A 25284-nucleotide genomic window follows, 5' to 3' on the forward strand; every position below is an offset into this window, starting at 1 on the left:
TACACCTGGAGGTAAGAGAATAGGATAACTCTTCTTGGACTAACAGCCAGTCCTGATGGGGACACCATGATCCTGATAATAATGCTACATACCTGCGAATGAACAGAAGTCCCAAATGGAAATATAGCCCTTATTTGAAAAAGAAGGTAGCAGTGTTGCTATTGCAGGTGACCCACTGAACTAAGTAACTGACATGATCGCTTTCCCCGCAGAACTTCAGTTTTTATAATATATAATCTGCATGACTCCAACAACTCTCTGACCTTAAGCTGTTGTGCACAAAGTATAAACTATTAAAACAACAAAAGTCATTATGTGAACAGTAGGTAGTATGCTACACTATAATTTGATTATTATCCTTGTAGCATATATTAGGGTTTAACTTTAAAAGTTCTTTACATTTTGAAAAGTAGTCTCTTCCTCATTTTATAAAGTAACTCTTCCACTTTATCATGGCAGCCGCCTTATTTTCCAGTGTGTTTGTCTCTGATATCAATATAAATATTGAATTAAAAGGAACAGAAAACCTTAATTTTAATGGAAATAGTAAAGACAAATGTATTTTCCATAGAAACTGAAAAAAACAATATAGTCTGGCAATGATCTGGAAATAGGAAGGATTTGCTGACTAAATCAAACTTAACAGGTGAAAAGAACAATGAAGTTCAGGTTAAATGTGAAATCAAGCTAATATGAAATGTATTGTTGCTTTGATTCATCAATAAGGATAATATCGAGTACATTTTTATGCAGAAATAAAATATCAGGACACCAAACTCAGCACAGTCTTTCTAAAACTATTTTATGCAGGATTCATGATATGTTGAAATACACTTTATCTTCCTTCCATTTGCTTTTATGTCTGTGCAGCTTCTTGAAAAGGCAGACTCCTTGATGAGAAAGGGAGACAAAGAGAAGAAAATGTAAAAGAATGTTAGTCATTATTCAGTGCCTATTACAATTCATATGAGCAATGCCTTAAGTAGGACCCACCTAGAGCAGGTAACAATGCTTAGTAAAGCATCCTTCTGATTCCATTTGAAAACCTTTATGCTGTTTGTTAATGTTGCTGATCATATTAGCCCCAAGTTTATAATTTCTTCAAATAATTTGCTTTTTTCCCATCTTCAAAGGGTGATCCCAGTTACCAAAACTTCTAATATCAAACAAAAAATCTTCTACTCCAATTTTAACATAATTAAACATAAGAAGTATTTCTAGGCAAGCTCACTAAGCATGTGTATAGAGCACATAGATACACTTTAAATATCATTATTGTGTAGTTCCCAGGATTGTCTCATTATCTGCAATTTACACATATTTCCAAAATTTTGTTGTACGTGAACTTATGACCAGTAAAAAATTTGATAAATATGCTCTTTATCTTATTTCAAAATATAAGACTCAAATAATTTTGAACATTTAAATATTGTACATAAAAATGGATTTCTTTTCCAACTGTCAAGATATCACAGATATCAAATGGTTAACAGCAACTTGACTCCAGAAAACTCAAAAGGTTCCAGCATTTATGGGTTTAAGGTTTGAATAAAATATTATTTTCCTTTCTAATAGACATAAAGACAAAGTACTGTAGAGCACGATATTTATAGAATTTATAAAACAGTGGCTCTCTTGAATAGAATTTGACAAAAATAACCTAAGGACATTTTCTTACCTTTATCTTGGAGTACACTTTGGATATCTCAGCTTTCCTCTGTCACACTGCACTCGAAGTTCAGACCCACTAATAGATGTCTCAGTGATGTATGCATCTCTCTTACACATAAATTCAATATACTCGCCATGGAGAATGAGTGGTCTATTGTCAAAATTCCATTTCAGCTGTAAATAATTCTTATCCATTTCAGCAAACGACAATGGGCAAGGTTCTGAACAAACACAAGAAATTAAGACAAAAAACTATATTGATAACATCTTGTACAAACACTACGTTCAGTGATGCCTATATGGGATAACCTTACACTCCATAGAGAGATAAGCAAGTTAGTCAGAATTATTGTTGGAGTCTGAAAATATGTTCACTCCTGGTCAAAGGAACCTATGTGACATTCCCTCCTGTGGTCAAAAGAATACTTGGATAGTTATAAAAAATTCTTTTACAGTCCCTTTCCTTTGCTTCTTCAGAAAGTTTAAATGTGTCTGAGAGGTCACTCGGTGATAAAGGGCTACCTAACATGGGAAAAAGCCTGTCCTCTGTTCAAACCCCAGCAAGCTCATATATGTGTGTGTATACACATATACACATATATGTACATATACATGTTCACATTGTCATTATAGGTTTCTTGGATTAGATTTTGTCTGTAGTAAGTAGGCTATATATTTTACTATTGGTTAGTTTTCAATATGCATAGTCAGTTATAAACACAATTTCCATTTTTATTGTATTTTCAAAATGTCAGAAGTCTGATACCATGAAATAATTTATATCATATTTAATATTCCATTAAATAATACATATATAATATTTTCAAGATAAAACATTACTAATATAAAAAATTACTAATAAGATGGCAATGTAGAGACAAGCTAGATTCTCAACACTAATCCAAATGTTCTGACCTATTTCCATCCAAAGCAGCGGACAGTTTTCTCTCTTTTATATATTCAAGGAATATAGAGACTAGATTCTATTTTAAACACTAATCAATGAAAGTTTTCAGGTTTTCCTTCAACTATATATTAAAATAAAGCAGGACAAAATTTGAACACATATAAATAGGCAAGCATCTCTATTTTCCCCATGACAAAAATAGTATTTTGAAAATTTTCAAAATAGGGGTTTTTGCATCTCATTTGCCTCCTAAATTACTTAAGACCAAGGGAAACCTTCGGAAGTAGATTAAAGATGTCCAGAGTTGATAATGCAATATATCAATCATAAATTGTTAATATATAACAAATTAATTTATGCAAACACTTTTAAAGATTACATTGAATATCCATAGGTCAAATGTTATGTGAGACATACTACAAGCAATATGCTAAGTAAAAAGTGATTGTAAAGGGTCAATAGAATCTCAGGCTCTCCATTAAATATTTTTTTTGCTTTTGTTATTTTATTTATTTATTTATTTATTTATTTATTTATTTATTTATTTAATTTTCGAGACAAGGTTTCTCCATAGCTTTTGGTTCCTGTCCTGGCACTAGCTCTTCTAAACCAGGCTGGTCTCGAACTCACAGAGATCCGCCTGCCTCTGCCTTGCAAGTGCTGGGATTAAAGGCGTGTGCCACCACTGCCCTGCCATTAAATATTATTTTAATGAGGGCAAATTTAATTGCAATGTAAATTAGTATTGAAGTATAATAAAGTAGAAAATATCAATTGTTAGATACTAATGTACTGATATATTTAGTGATTTGTTTGTATTGTTTATTGCCAAACATGACTTCACCTTGCTACCTAGAACAGAAAAACCTAGAAAACTAGATGAAACACAATAGGTCATTGCCCTTAGCCGCCTGATCACAAAAGTTTACACCTGTCAGCTATAACATATGTCTTTGAAAGCAAAAGCCTCCAAGCTGCTTATGCTTCTGGACAGTCCTGTTGGCTTGCCTGTTCGCCCTGCCTTGAAGTTCAGAATATAAGAGGAGAATGCAAACAAGATGTGAAATTGAAGTCTTTCAGGATATAACCTGGCTTCTGTCCACTTGTGAATACATCTCTCTTCCACTTTCTCTGGTGTCAGCGAGTTCATTCCAAAGACAATCCTCAAAAAGCACTGTTTTATAAACCCTGAGGTTTGATTTAAAATTGATTCTTAGACTTTCTGCTTTCACTATGACTAAGAAACCTATATAAAACCAAAAATATACCAAAAACTAAAGCATTTTAAAACAAGTATGCCAGGGCACCTGAGCACATAGGCAGCCGATGATTTGAAAATACTAGGAAAAAAATTATTTGGTGTGATTTTGATTCTCAATTCAGCTGAAAGACGATGTGTAAAATGACCAATAACAGGCATATGACAAAGTGTTTGACAATCTCACAGGGCGGAGGGCAGAAAGAAGCATGAATGGGTCTGGAGTTGATGACTTAGGGGTTCAGACTGTAGCTAACTGAGCTTGATCCTCTAAGCTCTTTTTTCCCCTTGGAAGTATTCATTGATTTGTAGCTGCTGCAGGTGAGTGAGTAGTTACGCTGACAACTACACTGCACATTTCGCATTCTTCACAGATACTATTGTCAGTCTGGAGGGAGGAATAGAAACAAAAGTCTCGGCATAGAACCATAAAAAACAAACATCCAATTCCAATTGGACCAAGTCCAGCTACCTCAATCCTAACATTTAGCCAGAGGACTGAACAAGTATTCCATGGAATAAGATCATGGAGTCCTAAACTCCTAAATTGCTCACATATAATATTTGCTATTCAGTCAATTATCATATAAATAATGGTAAATTACGCTAGGAAATAGATTTGTGTCTTTGTGGATAGGGACTTCAAGATATGTGTGATAATTATGGTCAAAAAAGTTGATGTCTAGCCAGGTGGTAGTGGATCTCTGTGAGGTCAAGGCTAGCCTGGTCTACAGAGTGAATCAAAGATAGGCTTCACAGCTACACTGAGATTATATATTTATATTTATATAATCATTATATTATATATGTAATATATAACATGTATTATACTCATGTAATATATAATATACAAATACATTATATTTAGATTATACACATCTAAATAATTTTTATATTATATATAATGTTTAATTTATATTAAGCATTAATTAACTAGAATTTAATCAGAGTGCAGTTAGCTACCCCATAACAGCAACGCCACTTTTTTACAAGTTGGCACGTCTTATTTAAGAAGTTGGTGTCATAGATCACAGAATTCACAGCTGGATGAGACCATTCATGTCCCTTTCAGCAGCCTGTATTGTATCTTCTGTGACTATAAAAGCTCGCCAGTAGGGAGGAAGTTCCAAGTTCAATGCTAGCTTGCTTTTGCTGTATCATGCATCTGACGTATGTGATGCTTTCAGCAATTAGGTCTCCTCTTGTTCTGGTAGGCACACATAAGTTGTTCAGAAGTATCTGTGTATTTACTTATGTCCTGTGTCCTGTCCTTTTCTGGCTCTCTCTGTTCCTTACTTGGCCTGTAACCTCCCCAACCATAGGCTTTCTTTCAGCTTGGATTACAATACTAGCCATGAATCAGGATTCAAATCCAATCACAAAGCAGCTATTAACCCCCAAACAGTCATGACACTAATAAATCAGCGCACCTATATTCTATATGCAGAGTTGAGTGATTGGTGAAGCCTGCATAGCACCTTCAGGCACTATGAAAACTTTAGCTACTACATTTCCATTTCTACAATGTCCATTTTAAATCTTTGATAGATTTGAGTTTCTCAACAGACATCAAGTTGTTTTTATATTTATTTATTTAGTTAGTTTTTTTAAGACAGGGTTGCTCTGTGTAGCTCCAGCTGTCCTGGAACTCACTCTGTAGACTAGGCAGCCTCAAACTCACAGAAATCCACCTGCCTCTGCCTCCCTAAGTGCTGGGATTAAACGCATGCTGCCACCACCTGGATAGACATCAACTTTTTTGACACCACCGCTCGGCTAAACATTACATTTATGTTTATACTCAAAATATATGTTGCTCTCAGCACAAATCAATGGATCCTTTCTTTCCAGTGAATGTTGGTACATGCAGACACCAATATCTATGAGGTACTGAAAATAGATGGATGAGTACTCAATATTAAATAAGCCATTTATACCACGCCTTCTAAGACCTAGGCAACACTTGAGAAGATAGTGTAGAAATAGAAGTGCTTCAAAATGTCATCTCATAGGTAGACACAGCCATGGCAATTATAGAAGCTCTAGATGTGTGAGCTAAGTGCACAAGGATGAGCCCATCAACAGTCAGGCTGGATGGAGGAGGGCCTCTGGGACTCTACCCCTCACTGTTGGACAATTTGCTGCTGATAGATTCAGAGAGAGGGAGAATCCTTGTCTTTAGTTGTACACCCAGTAATGACCCCAGCAGACTCCAGTAGACAGTCCAATATAAAAATCACACAGATGATGTTGGTTAAACTAAATGGGTTACAAAACCAAATGGCATGAATCTGCAAAGGATTAATAGAGCTGGGAGGAGGGCAAAAAGAGGGAGGGGCAATGTAATCAGAATACAGCATAAAACATGTGAAACTGTCAAATAACTAACTTAATAACAAAAAAGTGAAGCAAGATTGTCAGACAAAAACAATGGTAACAGTGTTTCCAGGACTTAAACTACATGCAGAATTAGAAGGCACAGCACTTTAACACAGCGTGTGGAAGGAGTAAGAAAATGGATAGTGTCCTAAAGTCTTAGAGAAGAAATAAACGAATGATTTGCATCAGATCTCAGAAATCAGAGTGTCATGATATAATCTCTGAGAGCAGGTAAGGGAGAACTAGAGAATAGCATAAGCAAACTCATAGGATCATAGAACAAAAAGACTAATTTTAGCCTTAAATTAAGAGAAAAAATGCTATAAAACAGGTAGAGTAGCTATGAATGTGGTAAACGACTTTATAATGCAAATATGTCAGTAAGTACATTTTTAATATGCCAATGGTTTAAATATTTTATGACAAAAAATATTATCAGATTGTATGTTTTAAAATAAACCAACTGTACATTGTATATAAGAAATACACTTAAAATACAAATCCAGAGGGTTGAAAAATCAAAATACAAATCCAGAGGGAAAAAATTTTACTGCATAAGTGAATACACTTCTCTCTGTCTCTCTGTCTCCATATCTTTCTCTAAGTTTCTCTCTCCTTTCCTTCCCAAATACTACAAAGCATGAACTAAATGAAAAGTTAGTGGGTGGAGATGGGGGGGGGGGGCGAGGAAGAATGGATATAACCAAAATATATTCAATGAAAATGAATAGAAATAAATTTCAGAAGTTCACTCTATAAGGTAGGAAAGTTGGCCACAAGAGTTTAAAGGGCAAATATTTTTATGGATAAAGGAGTACTGTCTTAAAATTACATAGGACAAACAGCAATATTTTAGCTGCTTTGGGTTTTGTGCATCTAAGAAAACAGCAACACTATACAAAAGAAAAACTGAAAAATGTAAAATGAGAAAAAAATTGAATATACAAAGAATTCGCGACATTTCTTTGGCTACGTGACAACAGGACACATACCATGAAACCTTAGTTTCTGTGATTCATTATAATTCGTCCTTTTATTCTTTAGGCCATTCCTATGGACACTAGCACATTGCTTTCTCCACACATATGTGTTAGTGTTCTGTGTCCCCTAAGTCCACACATGGTTTAAGGCCTGGAGATATTATTAGCATTATCTTTGTCTGAGAACCTTTTTTTCATTTTTTAATAATTAATTTAGCTATTTGACATCATACATGTATATAATGTATTCTGAATCCTCTTTTCTATTTTGTATTATAGTATCAATCACACTGAATAATAATTTCTCTATGACACTATGGCTTAATCATCTTAAAACATAGCAACAGAATAGTATGTAAATTGTTGTTTACACTTAATAAGCATTGGTAAGAGTAAATGGACTATAGTTATTCATAATACAGAGGAAAATCAGAAGCTAATGGTTGTATATGAGAATCAATAAACGAGTAAAGAAAATGAAATGTTATGTCTCTGTCACATTACCTTTCAACAGCAGAATGAAACAGAGGGGTGTTTAGCAGTACATACCTAAACACAATGGTGGTGTGGTCCACACTCCATCTACACAATAGGCCTCCCTGGACCCTTGTAGGAAATGGTTCTCAGAACACCGGTATTCTACTGAGGAGCCGTTTTCATAGGTGCTGGCTGCTGAACTAACAATGTCTCCATTTCTTATCACCGGAGGAGATGCACACCTCCCTTTAGATTCTGAAAAATTATTTTACAGATTACAATTGCTACAATGAGCTTTCAGTGCTTGATGATTGCTACAAAAATAAATTGTAATATTTCACTGAAATAAAAGTATTACTAATGCAATTACCAATACTTTCTAATATTGAAGATAATTCTACAACAAATACCATGCTACATGACATAATATGAAATTAGAATTTCATGTTGTAAAGCTAGAATACATATTTACAACTAGCAAAATGTTAACAATATGATTTAATATTTTCCCTTTTAGTCAAGCCAAAAGCATATGTTTTCCATAAATGTTACCTTAAGTTCCTCCTACTGAAAAAAAAAATAGGTCCTAGATCCAGGGAAGAAATAAAATCTCTTATATTCTGCCCTAAGCAGACAAAGGTCCCCAGTAAATCCTGAGCAGATTGAAACTTTACAGGGCTTCTGCATGAGGAAGATCAACCCTCAGACAACATGGGTTATTTATGAAACCTCTCCATTCTCCCTGCACAAATACTTATTCAGTGGAAATCTGTTGGCATAGACATCCCTTGTGAGTGTGTATGCAGACTAGAAGCAGAAATCAGGGTCATGTCCAACTGTGGCCAGAAGATAAGGCTGAAGACGCTAATCCAGCAACATGCCCAGTGTTATTCCTTACCTCTTCTAACACACACGGGGTATTTTACATCTCCTCTATTGCATTGCACAGACACCTCAGACAGCGGGGTTGTCGGAGACAAGTCATATCCCTGTTTACACACAAAATCTATTAGGTCTCCGTGTAAAACCTTGCCCTCATATTTCCACTTCATCTGTATGTTGTTTCTGTTCATGTGATCCACATCAATAGTGCATGGCTCTGAAAAACAAAACGCTCTTTTAAAACGAGCAGTCATCTGACAAGTGTGTGAATAATATATTTTAAAATACAAACTACAATAGGAATCTGAAGTAATATTATACATCTGACGTTCAACATTATTATAGCTCATATATCCATGTTAGATGAAGAAGTAACGTGTGGAGACGCAGACAGGAAATGAAGGGTATTTCCACAATAGCCACTACACTGAGGACTCACTTGGCTCCAGGTTTCAGCACACAGGCAAGTACAGGAGTTCATGGGGCAAAATGAAGTGACTTATTTTTATAACTTTCCTCTAGGGTTGTGGGTGTTCTTGGGTAATATATAGGTTTACTACTGGGGATTCTGACCTGAGGAGCTCGGCCTTGGAAACACTTAGCTGGGAGCCTTTGAATAGGAAGCCTGAAAACAACTCAGAGCTGGTTTGAAATTAGGGCAACAGAGCTGCCTGGAGGGGCAGAATAAGAAACATTTTATGTGTCCTTTCTCCAGCTGTAGGAATCAGAGACTAAGCCACAAGAGAGTCATGGTGGATCTCCTTGTGGATGAGAGGGGAGTGGGCTTGCTTTCTCACCACAACAAGGTCCTGGTAGTTTGTTGTCTGAAGGCTCAGGCCATAAGTTACTAGTCTTAAACCACAGGCCCATGACATGATAATATCAATAATAAAATGCATTCTTTATGACTGCCAAATTAATTAGTTATATATTCCTTATTTTCATGAGGTTATAGATTTAAACCAACTAGTTTTTCAAAGTCAGAACATTGTTTTAGGTCACTAACAGCAATGGTAAACATATTTTTAAATTAATTACTGACCTTGAAACAGGAAGTGCATTTAATTTATACATATTTAAAGAGAAACTTCCATTCAGTACATACCCATCAATAAGAACTCAAGGAGCTCATATTGAAACAGAAACCCCCACAATGAGTTACAAATATAATAAATACATAAATTGCTGTGGCTGGTAACCACCTGACAGCTGCACTGTAAGTTAAGGGGGATGTATAGGAAGTACTATCAAAAGGCTGAAGGAAAGGGGTGTACCCTCTTAAGCAATCTTAAATGAGAAGTATACTTGATCAAGGATTTTAAGGATTGAATCTTGTTGTTTTCAGACAGGAGGGAGAAATCAATATAAAGAGCCCAAAAGGAAACTATGGCAAAGATAAAGAAAGCAGTATTGGTGGAGCACTGGGAGAACGAGGAAATGGGTAAGATGTTAGGGAGACTCATACTAAATACTAACATGGATGGAAAACTGCACCCCTTATGCAACTGTTTGAGCCTGCAATAGAAGAACTGCCAATTCTAACAGATAACGAGATGATAATACTCTCTCCTCGTACCCTGCTCCTGCCCACAAAGGTGACCCCTTGCTCAGTGTATGCCTTGATTCATTGGTGTGAGGCCGGAATGTCTTATGACAATTGTTGCAGGAGCAGGAGGGAATTTTTTGAAATCTTGTTATTCCTAATGAAGTTGTTTTGTTGCCGTCTTAGTTTAGTCTCTGTCCACAGAGAGACTACATTTCAGTTTAACAAAATATCAATTACATCGCCAAAACCTCAATATCAAAGCATTTATGACAATATAATAGTAACAGAAATTTGTAGTTGAAGGTGTATTTGATTTGATGGGCACAGCATTCTCAGAATGACTTGAAGGGTAAAAGTGACAACAGCTAAAACTGAAGGAATCTATGTTTGAAAACATTATAAATAATAATACAATCAAGAAAAATATTTCCAATGTATGTGATTCTCATTGGTTAATATAAATTATGTTGCTATAGTATACATGCAAGTAGGAAAGGAAAGCTAAGTGATGACAAATGAAACAGGAAAAGAAAACTTCAATTCCTTAATGGGAAAGTTATAAACCAGAAATAAATATCAGAATGATGATCCTACAATTAAGAAAAAATTTCAGATGTTTGTTCAGGAAATATAAATTCAGAAAAATCTAAAAAAATATGTAAGAAAATAAAAGAAGGAAAAACTAAATGTAAGTAACTTTTAAAGAACAATATAAGCATTTGAAGTACAAAAATATCTTGCTGCAAAATGTATTGTTACATAAAAATGTTAAACAAAAAATATATGTCACTGAAGTGATTATTTGAATTATTTATGGTGAACAGATCCTACGGAATACTATGCAGACATAAAAAGACCAAATTAAATTTATGCTACATTTTAAGTGGAGAAAGCATGTCCCATACACAGAATAAAGCATGTTCGCATTGTGTTCATGTTTGCGTATATCATTGTTGTGTATATGATCTAAGTCATAAACAACAGGTAGCTCAAACAAGATTATGAGAGTAACAAAGGTGACCATTTGAGTGAGGAAAGAAGTGAGTGGATCAAAGTCATCAGCAATGAGCTCTACCAAAAACGTAGTGCCAAAAAAAAAAAAAAAAAAAGGTAGTGCCCCTCTCTCCCAATGGCAATCTGGTGGCACTACATGTAAAGACAGTGAGGTCCACAGAGGGGAATCTGCAACTAGGCAGAACACCACACACAAAGGAACTGGGCACAAAGTTCAAATATTGCCACTGGATTGCACAAGAACTCTGTCAAAAATGACCAGTTGTATCTATGCACGTTTTCACAATAAAATTAATATGCAAGACACTATGTAGGTCCATACTAGGATGTAACAAATCTCCTGCTTAAGTGAAGCAGGGAAAACGTATAAGAAAGCATTTTCTTGCTGAAAACATTATTTTAAAGAATACTGCCAAAATAAATTCACTTTTGTGTACTCTTGCTTACCCAAACAAACTGGTGGAGATGACCACTTTCCTTGTTCACAGCGAGATGTTTTTGATCCCCTCAATAAGTAATATTCATTGCATCTGTACTCCACGGAGGATCCTGTTGTGTAACTTGCCAGTAACCCATCAACAACAGCACCATTCGCTATTTCAGGTGGAGGCTTACAGCTCTCATTATTTTCTAAGAAAAGGAATTGAATAAACCCATAACAATACAATGATAGTTATCCAAAACATGATCTCAATATTTGTATTATCACTTATACAACTGTTTCTAAGTTAATCAGAAATTCCAAAGGTTTTAGCTTTAGTATTTTTTAAAATGTATTAATTAAGAACAAATAGCAAGAACAAATCCAAGTATGTTTCTTCTTTTCTTGATGGTAAAGCAGCTGTGATAAGGATGTTCTTAAATGCTTAGGAAGATCCTAAGGGTCATGGTCCACTCTAAAACTGCACCGGGCATTATCCACTCCTGTATTCTTCCTTCTCCTTTTCAATCCTATTCTCAATTAACACATGAATGAAAGATATACTCTCTCCCAGTTTCTCTTTTTTAGTTATTATTTTTAGCCTCTTTTATAACATATTTTCTTATGTAATAAGTAGGTAAGTATGTTTGGGGAACTTTTTTCAATATCTAATCAAACATGAGAATAGGAAGGGACTGATTTTAGCCTTGTGATAGATATCCTTGAGTAATATCAAAATCAAGGGTGTCCTTCTTAGAAGTTGCAAGGTTTAAAAGATGCAAAATTCCAATCAGCAGGATTTACCTACAGAGAAGGAGAAAGTACACACATGCGGAGGGGAAGCAGTCATACTCGTGGCCAGCCATTAACCCTACATCCATCTGCTATTTATTTACTTTTTTTTTTGGCAATTTATTTATTTTTATTGAGCTCTACATTTTTTTTCTTTGCTCCCCTCCCTGCCTCTCTCCTCCCCTTCATCCCTCCCCCAAGGTCCCCATGCTCCCAATTTACTGAGGAGATCTTGTCTTTTTCTACTTTCCATGTAGATTAGATCTATGTAAGTCTCTCTTAGTGTCCTCATTGTTGTCTAAGTTTTCTGCTATTGTGATTTGTAGGCTGGTTTTCTATGCTTTATGTTTAAAATCCACTTATGAGTGAGTACATGTGATAATTGTCTTTCTGTGTCTGGGTTACCTCACTCAAAATGATGTTTTCTAGCTCCATCCATTTTCCTGCAAATTCACGATGTCATTATTTTTTTCTGTCGTGTAGTACATTTACACAATGGAGTACTACACATCTGTTACTTCTTTAATAAAATGCACCTCACACATGTGTGGTCAAATAAAGTGCAAGACTTTGGAGCTAACTCTACAACAGCCTAGTAATAATGTACTTTAAGTGATGTTTCTGTTCTGAATTATTAATTTGGTCTAAATTCTCCAGATACATCTACATACTCAAAAATTCACACAGTAGATTTAATAGATATGTGTCTCTCAATTTTGCAAACATCTGGCCTTGCACAGAGAGATTGAACAGATGAAAAGAACACCATAGGCATAAATATTAGAAATAACACACATACCAACACACTCAGGTGGCAGCGTCCATTGGCCACGACTACAAGTTATTGTACTTGATCCCCGGAGATAGTAGCCCCCTTCACACCTGTATGTCACTTTGTCTCCACTGAAGTAAATCTCGGAGTGTGTTTGTGCAGCGCCATGTTCAATGGAGGGTGGTTGCTCACAGGCTACCTTCTCTTTCTCTTCTGTGGAGGTACAATGAAAGGAAGAGACCACTGAGCTACATAAGCATTTTAAGAGACCCTGGGTCAGGATTTTACCAAGTCAGGAGAGTAGCACAGGGCAGGCTGGGAATAAGAGCAAGTGACAGTGATACATACGCATGAGAATGTCCCAATAAAATCCATTATTAAACACACAAATTAAAATATTAATACAAACTAACTTAAAAAAAAAAGTTACCAACCAATGCATTTGGGAGGTTCTGTCCACTTTCCATTTTCACAGAGTAGTTCTCCTGAACCCTGAATCACAAAATTAAGTTCACATTCTATGCGCACTCTTTCCCCATGGCGGTAAGTTGTTGAATGCGGTTGAATTTTGGAATGTTGAGGCACAGGTGGAGGAGGACATCGATTTCTTCTTCCTTATGTAAAAATATCAGCCTATTTAGTCATGAAATTACAAAAAAAATAAAGATTTATTGGTGATATTTATGGTGCAAAGAACCATAGAAAAGATGGTAGACAGGCAGCAGGAAGACCCTTTTCTGACGGCTCTCTGACACGGCACTCCTCTCCAATGAGTGGGACCTGTCAATTGTCTCTTAAAGAAAGATGGTGAATTAGTATGTGGTTATGTTGCATGGCCAACATAAATTCACTATGCCATTCTTCCTGAAAGGCCCTCTCCCTACCGACTTCAATGAACCATCCTGCTGCACTATCAGAGTCCAAAGAAAGAAGCCAGAAGGCAAGGGATAGAGGGCTACTTCAGCCAACGGTCAGCAAGACTGGCTCACCAGCCTGTGAAGCACAAAGCCGACCAACACCCACGGTAAATTTCAACTACTACTGTCAAGCCAAACCTTCAGGTTGGCAGTAGTACAGCTCATGAGCCAGTAAAGCCATGCCATTTCCATATCCAACTTCCTCTTCTAGTGTCAAGTACCCTTCCAGACACCTTTACAAGGACACCTGTCATTGTATTTAGAGACCAATAAATAACTTCAGATAATATCCACACCTCAAAATCAAGTTTACTGTGCTGGCTCTAGGATTAGGATGAGGATATCTACGGTTGGGAAATATATAGCTCAATATATTATTCTTCTACACACAATAACAATTACTTATAAAACTACAGACATGGTGCCATGCTAATTTGGATTGGGGTGCAGAACAGGCAATGAATCTGTCATGCATTTTTTGAGACAACATGCTACAGACAACTTGCTAACAACTCCCATACTGTTATACGAAGGCTGTTGGGCCCAACTAGAAAGTTGCTAAAACTTGAAAGCAATTGCTCACTGCACTGCAGAGTTATGACAGGTACAGGCACTGCCATCCATGTCCTGTCCAGACACCCCTTTCCTTACTGCGGGCATCTAGTTCAATCACACTTTTCTGTTTTATTCCCAGGTAAGTTGTGGACTTGCCTATCAACAATAACATTATTTCCTATAATACAGCAGAAATGATGTCCATCGTACATTTTGCCTCTCATACCTCACCAAATCCTCAGATTTTTATTTCTTTTTTCAGACAATATTATCTGTCATTTCTACAAATATAGACAAGAGAATTCTCTCACAGAGTACTAATCAAAATCTTGAATGCTTACTCAAACACTTGGACTTTAGTTTCTTCTACCACATGAGGCCCCTCTATGGCTATGAATTGGTAGCTTCTGAAGAAAATCATAGCACTCCTTTGAACACAACCAGTGATATAAATAAAACCTTAGCTATTACATGCCTGGACTGCTCTAACTAAGTGATTGACCTCATTTTCCATTTTCCCTTAAAGTTAGTATTCTTCTGCTCTTCGTGCTTCTTATTTTATTATTTTGGAGATGGACTTTTCAGATCAAGAAATATGTGGCCAATTAAGATAGTGTCTCAACCAGCTACAGATTGAACATGTATGACAGAGGCTTTAAAATATTAAACATAGAGCTGGGGATATAGTGATACTGATTAAGTTGCTTGTCTTATAAATGGGGGCGCAGAAAGGGTCCTATGTATGACTCCTAGCATATATGTAAAAGCTAGGCACAGTGACAGGTGCCCATCATTCATCACTAGGGAGGCAGAGATGGAAGCAACCTAATGCTCATTACCTAAGCAAACCAACCAATTCAATAAACTCAGGTGCAATGAGAGGACTGTCTTCAAAAACTAAGGAGGAGAGGGGCCAAAGGAGAAACCAGGCATAAACTGCTAGCTTCCACGTTCACACAAGCACACATGCACCCACAAAGACATATGCACACACTACACACACATATATGCATGTTAAATACAACAGATAATACTTACTACACAAAGGCATACAAAGCTTAGTTTTTTAGATAGAATAATTCATCGACTTGCTATGAAAAGATTATTCTAAAAATTGTTCTGTAACTAGAATTAGATGTGATCATTCAGAGATCATAGAAATTAAAGCTAATTTTTAAGCATGAAAATTTAAAAAATTACCTTCACATATGGGAGACTCTGGATACCAGCCAAAGTTATAGCACTGAATTAAATCAGATCCACTTAAATAATAATTTTCATGACAGAAAAATTGAACTACATCTCCTTCTTCATAGGTTTGCTTTATAGGATGAAAATAGCCATTTTCTATTAATCTCAAAGAAGAGCACATTAATTCTAAAAAATGAAAGAACAGATTAAAAATAACAAAACATGTTTATTTTTCGTAATAGAATTTTACTACTACTTACAATCCATATTAAAACATTAGCTATATTCTGTTCTATAAGCTTTTTAACGTATTTTATCTTGTTAAATATCAGCAGGTTTAAATGAATTGAATTACAATAGCTAAAGCAAGGTTTTCTTGTTTGAGAACTTGAAGTGAACAAGTCTACTATTAACTAAATTACAGCAGAAAACAAAGCTAAGAAGCATGAAATGTTACTGGCAGGACAACTTATATGAGATGAACCTCTGCAGCAAGAAGTTATTACCGAAGTGAGAACCTACTGTTGCACTGTGGTGTGAAGGACCACCCGTGTGCGTGGCACTCTGCTTCCTCAGCCTGCTTCCCCGTAGTGGTATAGTAGCCAGCAGCACAGGAGTACTGCACTTTGTCCTTCACTTTGAATATTCTCTGCATGGTGGAATAATTCCCATGATACAACTCAGGGGCCAAGCACGTCTCTGAAATGTTAAACATTTATCTTGTGATCTTTGATAAACTCCATCAATGCCCTAGAATATTAAGAAGTCCCAAATGGCATCACATCGAATAGTAATAATATGTGGCAAAGCCAACGGTTGCAAAATTGAAAACATCACTTTGCCGTTGCCTCTGTGATTCACTTTTTATATTTGTGTAAACCATCTTATCAGTCTCCTACTCTGAAATATTGATCCATTGTATTTGACCAAAGGCCTCATTTTAGATGAAGTCTTGTGAAGAAATATTTTGATTAAATGTTTTCCGTGGATCTGCATAATTAAAACAACTTATGCTGTCAAATTATCTAGAATTAAAAATATTTTCATTGAATACAGAAAACCTAGTAGGGTTCTTTCACTTTGAGCATCTCAGCTCTATCTTATTAGTCCAAAGTAAGATCTGATGAGACAGGAGACTTGCTACAGTTGAGAACACGTGGATTAAGAAAACACCAAGTATGTGAGAAAAGCAAAATACTGTCACCTTCTCACATAGAAGAGACATAGTGGAAAATCAATTGTACGGATTAAACTGTCCCTTGAGCTAAGCATAACCTCATAGGATCTTATACTTTCTTCAGGAAATAACATTATTGTATGCTCACCTTGCTCCTTCCTGCAGGACGGTGGAGAAGACCATCCTTCAGGAAGACACTGGACCACCTCCTCATTCTTTCCTCCAGTGGTTTTATATCCTGAAGTGCAACCATAGTGCATGGACTCTTGAATTTTGTATAGGACTTTCCCATCGGAGACATAACCATTCCTTAGGACAGGCTTCAGGCATTTTTCTGTGTTGTAAAAGTAAGGGTGCTTTAGTGTCATGAAGAAATTACAATGGCAATTTGCCTAATAGAAAAATTTAGATTATGCTTTTCTAAACTGAAAAATAACACAAATATATAATGTTACTCTTAGTTGGAATTTTGAGGAGTAAAATAGTTTTCACTTCATAGTTCCCTGATATAGTTTAACTTTGGAAATATCTTACATGCCCTGCATAAAAGTCCTTTGGAAATGTATTCAGTTTGACATTAGCTGCTGTGGGATAATGCTCTTGTACACTGTAAGAATTTGTCACTTGTATTTATCTGATAAAATGCTGATTGACCATTAGCCAGGGAGGAAGTATAGGCCGGGTAACTAGAGTAGGAGCATTTTGTGGTGAGGAAAAGAGAGACACAGGAACAAGCAAGACACAGAGCAAGCAAGATAAGAATGCCTCACTGATAAAAGGTATCAAGGAATGTGGCTAACAAAGACAAGACTTATGGATTAATTTAAGTTGTGAGAGCTATTTAATAAGTATGAGCAAATAGGCCAAACAGTTTATTCTTAATATAAACCTCTGTGTATTTCTTTGGAACTGAATGGCTGTGGACAGAAACTTTCATGTACAATTAACTGTTTTCGTTTTTACAAATTTCAATTTTTAGAGCCACTCCTAGTTGTACCACATCTTCTTTTAGAAATGCACCAATAACTTTTCACTAATTGTCAGTAATCATAAGTAAACTTAATCTCTTCTTGATCTATTTGATGTTTTATAAAATAAAAAATACTTAATGGACAATTAAATAGCTCTAAAGTATCTTGCTACAATTCATTCAAATTATAATGCTTTCAAAAAATATTTCTGTATCACCTCACTGCACAGAATCCAGGAGTCAGTGTATGTAAACTGACTAAGTCATGCATATGATCCTGAAAATCTGTGAGTCTACAATCAAGTCCTTTGTAAATATGTGAAACAGTAAGATACAACACAGTAAAAATCACCACCACAATTGCTACCATTTTATGTCATATTATTGGACATTTATGACAAAATAATCTAGAAGGGTTAAGAAACTTGCCCAAGGTTAATATTAGCAAAAGCACTTTTAGTACTAGCTGTGTGGCAAACACTCTACATGAAACTTTCTACTGTATCAGTATTAACTCAATTTTTTGCATAAAAATCAGGCTGAGAATTTTCAAATCACTTTCATAGGGGTGGTGCTAATATCACATGCAGTCAGTTGACTGTAGAGATTCTCTTTTGACCATTGTGTTGTCATGCCAATCTCTGAAAAGTTCTATTTCTTAAGAGAGCAACTTCAAAGTTATGTGACTTCCCTCTATGATGTTATAGTGAGATTTATGTTATAGATTTATGTTCTATGTTAATAGAAAAATGTTAAATTAAATTTTGGTCTGTCCTGAAGTCACAGAATGACTATCTTATGTAGTTCTGTTTAGTAGGTTTATCAACCACAGCTACTACCATACCAAAACTCCCCTTCTGAATAGAAAAGACATAATGTAATTTCTTTACTTTGGAAGATAGGAATTCAGGGGACTCTTGACTTACAACATTTTACCTAAGCCCAGGGAAGCCAGGGATAAAGGGGCACATCATGCCGTGAAGCAATGCAATGAGCCCTTTATGATACTACTCCCAAATCTGAAGTTGCTATACAGAAAATTGCAGCTTTCACTGGATAGGAAAAGAAAAGTGGGCATGCAGATAAGTGATAAGTATACATATGCAAAAGCACTAGAATGACTCATCCCTTATGAAACCCAGTCTTATATCGTATTCTGATTTCCTGTTAAATATTATGGATATGATAAGCTCTCCTTACTTAAAGTAGGCCAAATGTACCTGTCATTTGCAGCACAAAAAGTAACAGTTTTAGATAATTCTTCAGAAGTGTTATTAAAAAAAAACAAATGAAGTGACTTATTGATATAAACGCATCATATACAGAATTTCATATGTGGTATTTTATAATGGTAATTTTATTATTATATATACAAAGCTTAATCACCATTCACATTTAATATAGATAAGCATTCTCTTCCCAGGAGCTAGTTTCTAAGCATTGTGCTGACAGCATGCACTGACTTACTGAAGCACCTTGGCTTTGGAGACCAGCCTTCTGCTGTACACCTGACTTTCTCTTCTTGCTTCCCACTTTCGGTTGCATAGCCAGCCAGGCAAAAGAATGAGAGTGTTTTGTTTATACCCATTGGAAAGTAAAAGCTTTTAAATGTATAATAATATTGGGCAATCCTTCCATTTTCCACGGCAGGAAGATCACACTGCTTCTCTGAAATGAGGAAAACTCAAGCTGAAAATGGAAAAACATGTAAACCCATGAAACCTATGATCAAACAACATCCCTAAATATTTTTTTTTGCAGATTCTTCAGTTTGCACTTATTTTCATAACCTAAGCTTAGAAGTGATACTGTGATGATCTCGATATCTAATAGCATGCCCTCCCCTCTTTATATCTGTTGGCAATTCTGAATAGCTGTGTCACTCAGATTAACTAACAGGCGATTTCATCTTGGAAACCTGTTCTGGCTTTGTAGAACAACACTCTCATAGACACATCATGACATCACATATGCAATATGCAATTTTAACCTTTCTGAAAGTTATATTAATAGAAGTAAAAATAAAAATAAAAGCTTGGTTTGTTTTAGTCATGGGTTTTATTTAATCTGAGGTATTAAAATATTTTCTATTTTTTGTTCTTACTCATTCAGTCCAGCAGGCATTTCACTCACAGAACAACTCTCCTTGGTTCAGCTATGTTTCCATGCTCAGTAAAAGTTGACACTTTACAGGCAGAATGTCGATTTCAAAGATCCCCTGGAGATGTCAAGGCCCACAGATGCTCCAATCTCTTAAGTAATTAAAATTTGCATATACTATACACCTCCATCCATATAGTTTGAATGCTCTCTGGATGCTTAGACTATTTAGTGCATTGCTTGCCCATCATGTTATGAATGTTAATTCAAATTCAATTTTTTTGTTTTTGAGACCTTCCTGCAACTTTCTCCCAACTAATTTCTATCTGAAGATTTCTGTCTGAATGAACCAACAAATGGGGACCCAGAGATGCAGGCTGCCAAGCTGTGTGACTAGTGTCTGCTACATCAGAACAAAGGAGGTTGCTGAGAGACAGAAACTCACACAACTGTGAAAAAAGTGGCCTTTCTTTTAGAAAAGAAGCATACAGTGAATTAAAACTTTGAAAACCAGGATGTCTAAGTGATCACGGAGCAAATAATTAGCTCAATTCGTGATTGGAATATTCACGTCAGATTGCCATTACATTCCTGCAATACCACTAAAATGACTGAAAGGAACAGACCAATCCTCACAGTGACTGGAGACACAGGACCTCTCACACATAAGAAACACACTGGAGATATCTAGGAAAGCAAAATCCATATGAGACACTTCATAGAAAGGCACAGAGTGAGTTCACAGAGACAGCACTTTGATGTGATCATTGTTCACAACAGTATCAGACTGCAAAACAGCCTAAGTTCCCTTTAATGGCAGAAAAGATAATGGTGCAGTTTAGACCAGTGGTTTTCACGCTTCCTAATACTGCAACCCTTCAATATTTACAGTTCCTCATGTAGCTATCCCAACCAGAAATTTATTTTGTTACTACTTAATAACTATAATTTTGCTAGTGTTACAAATCATAATGTAAATACCTGATATGCAGGATATCTGATATGTGACTCTTTGGTTGAGAACCATGGATTTAGACAATGACACCACACAGTGAACTAGATAGAAACCCACGATTTTCACATCATCCTCGAAAGCGTAACAGTGAGTTAAAGAACCTAGTTGCATATAAATCATGTGATTTATTAAAGAGACAGAGGAAGCCATAGTAAAGAAGTCATTAACTCTGTGGTTTGCTGCCTTAGGCAGAAAATGATGGCAGTGCCATCCAGGGCTGAGGAAAACAGAACAAAAATCATAGGTACCATAGGACTGCCAACATCTAATGAAACACATGCAGTAAAGTCCCCGAGAATTCTAGCATTTTCCATTCCTAAGCACCAGGAGTTTACAATGGAAAAACCCAAAATAGCTGTATTATGAAGAACAGTGATGATCCCAAGGGCCACTGTTATGGACATAGACAATGGGTAGACTGTCATGGGTTATGCCTCGTGTCCCCTGTTCTGGACATGCTCTTCCAACACCAGCAGAGGCAACAAACATGCCTTGATGAATGGAAACTCAACAGAAGAGAGTCAGGAAGTCATCATGATAAAGAGTCAACAGACTACAAAATCAATATTAGATGAAACATGCTTTGTAAATAAGCACAGAACTTCACAACTGCATGACCAGTATCCTAAACACATAAGGAAAGACACTGGCAATACAGAAAAAAATAGAGTTAGAGAAGAAGAGGCAAGTGGGTCCAATGAACATGAAAATACACAACAGAAAAAAAAACTCTCAAATATATAAAATAGCAGCATATTTTTAGGGAAAGAACTAATAAATACAATAAATGTAGACATTTACATTTTCTTCATGACAATATAGTTTCCATATTGTATAATTCCAGGGACATCAACCACATTCTGGGCTTCAGAGGTTCATGAAGAAAACAGAAACTGTGAGACAAATAATGTATTTTATAATATCAAAGTCAGAAATTACTCTGGATAAAATCACTGTCCATGAAAAATACACATAGTTTGACAAGGGATTTGAGAGATCAAAAACCACCAAGAAGTTACATTTAATCGTCTACAAAAGGCTCCCGAAAAGTCAGCTATCAAAAGGCACAAAGCAAGGTAATTAGAAAAATATAGGAAATTGCGAAAGTCTTAACATCCAAAAAAAAAAAAAATAGGAATAAACGTGAAAACTTACAAAGAAGCAAGGACGAGGAAGAAACACTGAGATAATCTCACGGGACAACAACATGCCCCCACATGGGATAATTTGAAGTATTCATGGAAATGATAAGAGGCAAGAACATCACATTAACTTTTGGGAGATTATAAGCTCTGACACAGAGATAATATACTGTTTTACAAAGTGTTCTGCTGTTAAGTACCATAGAAGTCCAGCACAAGTAAGAGAAATGAAGTGATGGGTGACACAGCCATACTGATTTCAGAGCTATTCGTGGGTGAGTTGGAATTAGAATAACTATATGCCCATCACTAGAACAGCAGATAACTAAAACATGAAATTCTACAACAGTTGAAAACAATGTGGAATTAACAGTATCTCATAAAATAAAACATTTAGAAGATAAACGTCTACAGCAAGGTTTCATTATTATGAGGGCAAACTATAGTGATATGTGTAGTAAAGCCTTTGTGTCTGGCTTCGAGAGAAATATTTCAGCAAAGCCTTTGCTATGCTTGGGTTAATCAGTAGATGCTGAAAAATTGTTTTGAGATGGTTTACACCTTGAAGAAATGTTTCTCTGGAGAATTTGTACTTGGTGATACGTGAGAGTTTGCAGCTTCACTGACTTTGGTCCTAAGGCACTTCTGGAAAACTTGGATTTCTGTTGTTTCTTCACATTTATTACAGTATTTTTGGGATGTTAAGATTTCTGTGATTTCTTATTTTTTATTTTAATTATCTTGCTTTATGCATTTTGACAGCTGGATTTTGAGGAGCCTTTTGTAGACTATTAAATGTAACAACTATTACGGCAATCCATAATCATTGGTATTGAAATATGCCTAGGCTGTCTGCTCTCAAAGGCAGCAAGAGCAAGATGACTTAGGTAGCTGGGACCTTTCCTAGTCCTAATTGACCTTGCATGTGTTTGAATAAAGTAACTGGAGTGAGCTAGCAGAGTGTCAGTCTTTCCCAAGAATGCTGTACCTCTCTGCTCCTTTGGAAAATGAAGGCTTAGCAACTTGTTGGTGAGCTTCTCTCTACTGTGGCACCTATGACCCAACATCAAACAATAGCAAAAGTCATTTTAAAAATACTTATTTTACTAAGCCATTTTCATATGTAAGAACATGCCCAAACTCTAGAGTGGGTCCTGGGAAAAATGGAATTTGAGAGAGATCAAGGGTAGAATTAATTCACTCTTTACCCGTGGGGTTCTCAACTGGCCTTGTGACTAGCACAGGGATATTGCTCCTGTATGCACGTAGATTACTTGTTTTACTTGTATGAAATAAGAGTAACATAGTTTCACCTGAATAATATTGTTGGTAAAAAAATTGTGTAAACTAGTCAACTAAAACACAATTATAATTATAAATGTTAATTTAGAGAAGCTTTCTCTGGTCACTGACTCATCCACCTAACCTAACCTTACCATCTTATGATACTGACTACATCATTAGTAATTCTCACTGGTACACTGCCCACCTTTCACCCAAATCTGGTTTACACTCTAGGGAGTCTACCCATAAAGATCTGTAATAGCAAATCTGCTGTATTGATATCTTTGGACAATTTGATTTATAACATTGTTGTGACAGAATCACCTCTGTAGCCTTTCTCTCACCCAGTGCTCCTGTTTCTATAATCAACTATATTGCCCTCAAATTAGTCACTATTTCATAGCTCCAGACAATGAACACCATGCGTAGAAATATTGCTGTTGACTTTGTTCTTCTTAAAATTTCCCAATTAAACTCTCACTATAAGTGGAAAGAACTAAACTATGCAAGTATTAGTATTATGCATGGATTCTTACCTAAAACTACAATTAAGGCAAACATATGCTTTCCAAAGTGCTGTATATTAACCAGAAAACCCTTTAAAGTCATTAAATCCTGCCTCCTTATGCCCACAAATCTAAAGAAATAAAGTTTTCTTTGACTGTCCAAGTTACACTACTATAAAAATATCACACCAGTTTTGTTCAAAAAAATTATCAAAATTTTAAAACATTGTTACATTTATTTAAAACATGTGTTACAAAATTGGTATATTGAAGTAAAATATCAGGTTAAAATTCAAGTAATATGACAGTTAGACTCTCAGTTTTCTATTTCCATTTTAGAGAATAAGGAAGGCTAAAGGAATTAACTTTACCTTCTGCATAGACTTCTCCTGAGATGAATAATATAAAAATAAATAGCAAGTATCTCAACCTCATCTTCAGCTGCTTTTCTCATGAAGACTTTTAAAATCTTAGAGCACCCAGGATCTCATCACTGAGTACACAATACTTCTGACAAAACAAGTTAATAATTACAACGTCTGTCTAAGTACCTTTGGAACAAGCTAACATTTTGCCTAACACATTCTCAAACAATTCAAACTAATGTACTGTACTAGCTGACAATACTTTTCATCCTGGGTTCAACAGAAGCATACTAGGCAGCAGAGGCAACAATGATAACAACATAATAATGCATACAGTCCGAATAAAGAGGGGTACATTTTCACTCAGATTCCCAACTGTATATTCCTAGGGCAAAGTCTACCTGCCCACAGATGTTTACCAGCTTTGACAGAGCAAAGATGAACTTAGGATCGTGAGGTAATGGAGCCCTGATGTGAAAATGCATTATCTGGACTGCAGTTTCCAAAGATATAAATGATTTTTTCTCAAACTATGTCAGGAAGTTATCAGAAACACTAAGGCGCAACATGCAGAGTGATGAGCTCTGTGGGAGTGGGCAGATGGATACCATTGCAGCATCACTCATGTATGGAAAAGATTTGAATGGCCACTATGGGCGTGTCTTAGTGTCCTTGTCACCACCTGGATGCCTCCCACTAGGCCTCACATCTGAAAACAACTGTGTTGCGAATATTAAGGGTTTTACACATAATCATTTGGAAGGCATACTGAACGCACAGCAGTGCCCACTATTGTGCTGCTCTTCCATCTTTCTGTCATTGGTGTGGTACATTCATTAGGCTCCACAGTTAACATATCTGCGTCTCAAGGGCAAGACAGTGATGTCCACTCCATTCAATGCACTTCCTCATTTACTAGCTCCCCGTTTGTGCTCGTGTGTTCATCATGGATAGTCTTATCAG

General features: G+C 36.0%; 1 protein-coding gene across 3 annotated transcripts; it reads right to left on the bottom strand.

The window, feature by feature from the left end:
- Positions 1-509: 509 nt before the first annotated feature.
- On the bottom strand, positions 510-24470 carry F13b (coagulation factor XIII B chain). 3 transcript variants are annotated; one of them, XM_050151673.1, is made up of 12 exons: positions 24328-24470; positions 19377-19577; positions 17088-17273; positions 16285-16461; positions 15772-15948; positions 13534-13713; positions 13127-13312; positions 11562-11744; positions 8571-8771; positions 7745-7927; positions 1679-1892; positions 510-890 (listed from the first exon to the last, which is right to left on the bottom strand). In XM_050151673.1, exons 1-11 carry the CDS (start codon positions 24389-24391, stop codon positions 1681-1683), a joined length of 1950 nt encoding a protein of 649 aa, XP_050007630.1. In that variant the 5' UTR covers positions 24392-24470; the 3' UTR covers positions 510-890; positions 1679-1680. The 3 variants fall into 3 exon arrangements, with proteins under 3 accessions (XP_050007630.1, XP_050007631.1, XP_050007632.1); XM_050151674.1 differs by having other exon boundaries at positions 19377-19598; positions 24328-24461; XM_050151675.1 differs by lacking the exon at positions 24328-24470 and having other exon boundaries at positions 19385-19574.
- Between the last annotated feature and the right edge of the window lie 814 nt (positions 24471-25284).

Source organism: Alexandromys fortis, unplaced genomic scaffold (assembly GCF_014885135.2).
Source record: "Alexandromys fortis isolate MF-2015 unplaced genomic scaffold, M_Fortis_MF-2015_v1.1 scaffold_71, whole genome shotgun sequence".
In the NCBI taxonomy this organism is placed as follows: domain Eukaryota; kingdom Metazoa; phylum Chordata; class Mammalia; order Rodentia; family Cricetidae; genus Alexandromys; species Alexandromys fortis.